The 7,745-nt window shown below is 43.7% G+C and overlaps 1 protein-coding gene across 1 annotated transcript; it reads left to right on the top strand.

The window, feature by feature from the left end:
- Positions 1-592: 592 nt before the first annotated feature.
- LOC124668442 lies at positions 593-2,290 on the top strand. Its single transcript, XM_047205585.1, has one exon. The coding sequence runs from the start codon at positions 684-686 to the stop codon at positions 2,232-2,234; it is 1,551 nt and encodes a 516-aa protein (XP_047061541.1). The 5' UTR covers positions 593-683; the 3' UTR covers positions 2,235-2,290.
- The last annotated feature ends 5,455 nt before the right edge of the window (positions 2,291-7,745 follow it).

Here is a 7,745-nt window from a genome sequence, read left to right as displayed (position 1 = left end):
CAGCTTTTTGTCCAGTTCCTGCGGGCTGGAGATTTGCTTCGATTGGTGTCTCCTCTGCATCTGAGAGGTATGCTCAGTTTCGACATGGCTATGCATTTTTTTCCAGTTCATCTCTTTGATTCAAGAAATGGAAGGTCATTCTATAAGACTACAGATTTGGTGGGGATCTATGATTTTGAACTTCACAACAGAAAATATCTGTTATGATCAAGGGATCTCATACATGTTAATGTTTTTCACTAGATTTTTGCAGCACATCAGTTAAAATGAATATTTTTGGTATTTCTTTCACACTTCTCGATCATACTAGGTTTGATTGACTTAACCGAAAGAAGACTAGTGGCCAGTGGACATGCTGATATACATACTAGTACATGCCTTCTGGTTAACATTTGAGATATGGCACCTGAACAATCTGTGTGGTGCAACTATAGTTTTGGAGAACTCGATACATGTTATTGCGTTTATATCAAAAACTTCATATCGTAACTCATAAGCATATTTGTGGTTCCACTAGTATGCACTCGTCCTACTTAAAGTATGAAATCCACGATTCAATTATAACCCTCTTTTGTTTTCAATTTGATAGCAGAATGCTGCAATTCCTTTGAGCCACAGTTTGAAGATCATCATCCTCTGTCGTTAGGCAGCCAAAAGTACAAAGTTCAGTCACACATAACAAAATGAGTCACAATATTACCGAGGATGATATAGAAGATGTACCATGTTCAGATACAAATTCACCAATTTTGACTAAATATCACATCACAGTTCCTGCTCTACATGATGGATTAATGCAAAAGGAAGACCATCATGAGAGACGGCTTCTGGATTTCCTCAAAGCAACTCCTTCAGTGCAATGGCTAAAGGAAATCAACCTTTGTGCGCCACTGGGAAGTTTTAAGCTACCATCGATCGGCATCCACCGCTATCTCCATGTTCACTTTGTCAGAAGAATCGAGTGGAGCTCACTCTTCACCATTTGCAAGAACCATCTCAAGCATCCTCTGAACATTGCTCTTCTCATCTGGCTGCTCTGTGTTGCCGCTGCCGGTGCCATGTTAGGACTGCTCCTGCTAGGATTGTTGAACGAGGCATTTCCTTCCAAGGCCTTGAGAGACCACTGGATAGAGATTGACAACCAAATCCTCAACGCCCTCTTCACTCTCATGAGCATATACCAGCATCCCAGCTTCATCCACCACCTTGTTCTCCTCTGCCGGTGGAAGCCAGAGGACGTCGCCGACCTTAGAAAGGTTTACTGCAAGAATGGCACCCAGCGTCCTAATGAGCGAGCACACATATCCTTCGTGGTGGCCCTCCTCCACATCACTTGCATCTCTCAGTACGTTGACTGTAGCCTGTACTGGGGCTTCCCCAGCAGATCACGCTCTGAGTTCGCCGATAACTTCTTCTTCATCCTCGGAGTCGCTGCGCCTGTTGTTGCGGGAGTGTACACCGTATACAGCCCTCTAGGCAGAGACGTCGACGATGCTGCCTCCTGTGAAGAAACCAAGCATCCTTACACAACAGAAGTCGAATCGGCCGAAGCAATAACAGTGGTCGGCAACCCGATGTGGGCAGGGGAGCTGCTCGACTGCAGCGAGGATCCCACGGCGTGCTACCTATCGTTCCTGTGCACATTCTGCGTGTTCGGCTGGAACATGGAGCGGCTCGGGCTGGGCAACATGTACGTGCACACCGTCATGTTCCTGCTACTGTGCGTCGCGCCGTTCTGGGTGTTCAACATCACGGCACTCAACATTCACGACTACGTGCTCAGCGACGCCTTCGGTGCTGCAGGGATCGTCCTGTGCTTCTTTGGGCTTCTGTACGGGGGTTTCTGGAGGATCCAGATGAGGAAGAAGCTCGGGCTGCCCAGAAGCAGGTGGTGCTGCGGCTCAGCGTCACTGACGGACTACGTGCAGTGGCTGTTCTGCTGGCCATGCGTGCTCGCGCAGGAGGTCCGCACGGCGAACCTGTACAACGTGGAGGATGGTAGTTTCTACGGGAAACTGGTGGACGGTGGTGATCCAGAGAGTGGACCGGCATCGATGGTTGCGCCAGAAGTGCCGGTCTCGTTTGGAGTGCGAGAGGGGAACCATGTTGTTGTCAAACTGGCAATGGAAGGCGAAATGATACCACCCGTCCAACCGGTGGTAGAGTCTGGACGGCAGAGGCAAGCTGGTGATGAAGAAATTGTGGCAAATGGTAGCAGCCAGCTAAAAAGTTGACCCACAGCTGTTGGATGGTGACTGATGTTGTATAGTATGCGGAAGCTGACGAATAGATCTTCCTTTTGGGGATTGATGTCATCATTTGACATTCTTATGCTCTTGGTTTGTCATGTTCTCTTTTAGGACTTTAGGTCGTTAGTCATTAGTTAGTCCATTTCTGATCAGGTCAGCTACTGGAACACTGTAACAGGTGTCATCTACTCATCTTTTCGTGTTCCTTTTTATAAGAGAAAAAAATAGCCTCATATGATTACTATGAGGCTCTTACTAGATAATTATGAAATATTAAATCACCATGTTGATGCCAGAAAGTAAGAACTGACTAGTGTCGTGTTTAAGCCTCCGACTGAAGAATAGTTCACTAGGTTAGGCCGTGTATACCAGTAACTTCAGAAGGAATTAGCTGGAACCAGTTCAAAAGGAGATTCTTACTCATGTATCTGGTAGACTTCGGCAATCTGTGGCCCTTTCCAAGTGTGAAATGCCTGCCTCTTTGAAGACAGCTTTAAAGTGAACCGATACTATGTGCTTTATCATTCACGGTGGAGAACAAAAGTTGCCGTTGCTTGCAGAAAAGTGAGAGGTACAGTTGTAGTATATAAGCTTCAGGATACAGAGACATAGCCATCTCTACTTCAGAGCTGCCTGAGAAGTGGTGGCTGCACCTGCACAGTACCTAGTAGGGTCCTGTTCTACTCGCTCGGAAGCCATGGCTGTAAGTTACTACTACTCAGTTCTTCTGTTCATGCAACAGTATATTTGTATCTGAAGTTCTGAATTATTGTACAACTAGAAGCAGATCATCCGTATCCTTCTCTACAGCTTGAGCCTGAAAGTGTATTCACATGGCAACTGCAGGTAGTGGAGTTGAAGGTTGGTATGCACTGCGACAGGTGCATCAAGTCGATCAAGAAGGCGATCAAGACGATCGATGGTAGGGAGGCCTTTGATCCACTCAATAGTGGATACAAACAGTCACTTTCCACACCTGCATATATATAATTAACGAGGCTTATGGCTTACGTGCAGATATGGAGAGTTACCAACTCGAGAAGGAGACGAACAAGGTCACGGTGACAGGAAACATTACCCCAGAGGAAGTGGTCAAGGCTCTGCAGAAGATCGGGAAGACGGTATCCTACTGGGGTGAATAGTGAAGACTAGAGCACAGAGGAAGCGGTCCAGGCGATTGCAAAATATGAAGACGGTGACTTGCTGGTGGTGAAGAGTAGAGAGCACGTAGCTGGCTAGTAAGTTTCTGTGAACTGGTGGCTGCTGCCTCTTGCGCTGCTTGATCCTAGACCTCTCTCTCTCTCTGTGTAGTGCGTGTTGAATTGATGAGAACATCTTCTTAGAGGATGAACCCAGCTTTTGCACGTTTTGTACGGGGAATTATTGTGTGTATGAAGTACGATGTACCTGTCCGGATTTAGGACACAAGTACACGAGGGTGGCTATGCGTTTTCATAAAATACATTCATGCAACCCTGTCGCTTGTGGGGACTGTTTCAGTTCTCATCTTTGCAGGACGTGATGTTGGTTGATTGATACTAGTAGCATGTCTTTGGTGGCTGCCTCGAACCATGCCACTCCTTATCTATTCAGCAAGTTGCATGGTAGCAGCAACGTTGGCCCTTCCAGCACCTCCGACATCGATCCAGCTATCCGAGTCAAAGAAAGGCGGATCGAACGGGTTTGAGTTTTGAGGGGAATCAAATCCCATACAAGCCAAAATCCCTCCTACTCCTAATACTTTTCAAACCACTCCAATCCACTTTAAAAGTGGATAAACCGAACAAGGCCTGGTGGAGATCAAATCCTTTTGTAACCTGTTAAACTGTATGGCCATTTTTCAAGTTTCATCCGTTGAAACTTTTGGTTGCGTTGGCTAGTAAAGGATGGTAACAGGAGCACCTTGCACGGAGACAAGAAGCCATGAATTAGCGCCAAAACACCTTCCGGTGCGCCGCGATGAAGGTGACAACAGACGACCTGAGATGGAGGGATCGATGTGTGGATCCACGCCACGACGAAGACCTGTTCGTGGTTCAGAGTTCAAACCAGCGATTCTCACAGGAAAACGTCATGAGTTCATCCCTTCGTTTGCTCTGAATTTTCTTCTCTGCAGAGCGTGTATCCGCGTAGATACATCTCGGCAGGCTGGCAGCGGCATATGCAGCACTGCTGTCTCTCCGGTGGAGGCAGTGGCCTGCATCATGCATGCATTTTCCCCAGGAAAGAAGATTTTTCTCCGCTCCACCGGCGCCACCGCGGCGAAAAATCTGCACCGGTGTATCGCGCCGAGTTGAGATGCAGTTGCGTCCCGCTGTTCTCCTTCTTCTTTCTGCCGAGAAAGCTCCTCGCGCGATTACGTCCTGCCGAGGGAACGTGCGCTGGCATATAGGAGAACACGTCAGGACTTCGTCGTGTGCGTACATGGCGGTTTGGAGCCATGGCACGGCTGCCACGGCACCGCCTCGTGCGTGCGTCTGCATCCGTGTACGCCCCTACACAGTCGACTGAAAGCAACGGCTGGGACAAGCATTGCTCAGGTTCCTGGCGAGCGAGGAAACAATTCATTAGCTAGAAACATGTGGGCAGGATGTAGAGTACACCGGTCGGTCAAAACCATGATACTACTATCGTTGATCGGAGCGCCTTCCAAGAAAGCTGGGGACCGGAGACGATGATGCTCTCTTCTAGGAAGGAGGCGGCCGGGGTGGAAAAGACTTCAGGAAGGAGAAGCCGGTAAAGGCTAGCAATCTCATGGAGGTGTATATGGCTCACCGAGGACCGCTAGGCAGGACCGCACAAAGGAGGCGAGGATGCTAATAACTGAGCACCGTCTGGAACGTCAGTACGCGGACCTATATTGTCTAGTTCTTACGCCTCGACGGTCGACGCCGATTTATGGAGAACCATTTTGCTGATTAGCAGTTACTACCTTTTCCATTCTACTTTGTCTTTTTACTGGATATATTGTGCTCTAGCCGTTCAAAATTAATCGAAGTTCTGGCTTTGTGCCAACTCGATCTTCGTTATGTTTGACAGATATTCAAGAGATACAACAACTTCTCCAGCATCAAAATTAGTTCCACTAGGTTCGTCCCATTAGATGTTGAAGGTATCATCGCATTTTCCTATAGACTTGGTGAACTTTTTTTTTTTGACCTGGTGGGAACAGCGTTGGCTTTGGGGTGCATATGCTCCCTTCATTTAAAATGTATTTTAAACTCATTTTGAAATATCAAAAAAAATTAAAATATATGTCATGCGGACATGTTCACAACCTATGTGCACACCAAGTTGTTTCAAGAAAAACCAACCTTTTAAGGTGGCCTGTGTGAAAATGACAAAATTTGATGCTAAACGAAGGATTTGCATGAGACATTTTTTCTTTGCCTTTCTTACACTGAGCACCGAAGTTTACATTTTTTTCTCGAAAGTTTACTTGCGCACATAGAATGCAGATATGCATGCGTGAATCCCCGCAGATGATTCTTTCAATACCATGTTGAAAGTGTGCATGATATTTTGAATGTTGAATTCAGTGACATAAAGAATATCGGCCACAAAAATAAACAAAGATCCAAGGATTCAAGTACAAACCCCTCAGATGATACTTTCTACATTCCAGAGTTTTCATTTTTAGTTATCCCTTCTATTTACTTGCATCTCCTATAGATACACATGCCCTCTAGAAACCACCATCAGCTTTAGATCTCTCTGCCATGGTATATTCAACAAAACTAAAATACATACAAGATTGCTAACTTATATCCCCAATTATTCTAAGTAGCTCAAATTATTCTAGGAAGATATGTGATTTTTTTTCTATAATCTCATGGAGGTATATGGCTCACGGAGGACCGCTACGCAGGACCGCACAAAGGAGGAGGATGCTAACTGAGCACCGTCTGTAACGTCAGTATGTGGACCTATATTGTCTAATTCTTACGCATCGACGATCGACGCCGATTTATGGAGAAACATTTTGCTAAATAGTAGTTACTACTTTTAAAAATCTAGGGACTGGTGTTTTAGCACATGGGAGCATATGCTCCCTTTATTTTGAAATGCATGTACACACATTTTGAAAATTTTAAAAAGTTGAAACGAAAAGTTCTGCGAGCCAAATTGAATTTTCATTCTACTTTGTCTTTTTATTGGATATATTGTGCTCTAGCCGTTCAAAATTAATCGATGTTCTGGCTTTGTGCCAACTCGATCTTCGTTATGTTTGACAGATATTCAAGAGATACATCAACTTCTCCAGCATCAAAATTAGTTCCATTAGGTTCATCACATTAGATGTTGAAGGTATCATCGAATTTTCCTATAGACTTGGTGAACTTTTTTTTTGACCTGGTGGGAACAGCGTTGGCTTTGGGGTGCATATGCTCCCTTCATTTAAAATGTATTTTAAACTCATTTTGAAATTTCAAAAAGTTTTTAAAATATATGTCATGCGGACATGTTCACAACCTATGTGCACACCAAGTTGTTTCAAGAAGAACCGACCTTCTAAATTCTAATGTGGTATGTGTAAAAATCACAAAATTCGATACTAAACTAATGATTTGCACGAGATATATTTTTCTTTGCCTTTCTTACACAGAGCACCAAAGTTCTGATTTTTTCGTGAAAGTTTACGTGCACACATAGAATGCATATATGTATGCGCGAATCCCTGTAGATGGTTCTTTCAACACCATATTGAAAGTGTGCATAATATTTTGAATGTTGAATTCATTGACATAAAGAATATAGGCCACATAAATAAACAAAGATCCAATGATTCAAGTACAAACCCGTCATGTGAAACTTTCTACGTTCCAGAGTTTTCATTTTTAGTTATCCCTTCTATTTACTTACATCTCATATAGATACACATGCCCTCTAGAAACCACCGCCATCTTTAGAGTTCTCTGCCATGGTATTCAAGAAAACTAAAATACATACAAGATTGCCAACTTATATCCCCAAGTACTCTAAGTAGCTCAAATCATTCTAGGAAAATATGTGATATGTTTTTATTTTTGCTATAATTTAGAGTGAATTTGGTTTAACCAAAGATTTAATAACTCGATAGTATGTCAAAAAGGAAACATCTAACATCACTTCCTCACAATATATATGATTTAACTTTAGTGCGTCAGCATCTTCCACCGTCAATGTTAAATTGTATAATAGAATATTGAATATTTAGCTGCTATATCACTGGTTCTTTTTGTTAAGTATAATTTTAAACTGCAATGGTTAAGACATATGTCGAGAGAATAGTAATAGATATAATTATGTGAAAAAGTCCAGTATAAAAAATGAACAAAACAATGGCATATATGAAATTAGATGAACCTCCATGCCACCGACCGGAGCTGTTCGAGATGGTGGGCGCATATATTATCTTAAACTTTGTTGCTCTTCCTATATTACTACAAATTAGGATAGTCATACGAAATAGCAAGTAAAACTTTGCTTTATTCATTGGGAGAAATGTATATAAAA

This window comes from Lolium rigidum, chromosome 6 (genome assembly GCF_022539505.1).
Source record: "Lolium rigidum isolate FL_2022 chromosome 6, APGP_CSIRO_Lrig_0.1, whole genome shotgun sequence".
Lineage (NCBI taxonomy): Eukaryota > Viridiplantae > Streptophyta > Magnoliopsida > Poales > Poaceae > Lolium > Lolium rigidum.
Note: the sequence above shows the minus strand (reverse complement) of the source record. Positions and strands in the feature narration are given on the sequence as shown.

What these genes read in the sequence shown, in the direction of transcription:
- LOC124668442 (XM_047205585.1), top strand. Translation starts at nt 684, where the DNA reads ATGAGTCACAATATTACCGAGGATGATATAGAAGATGTACCATGTTCA.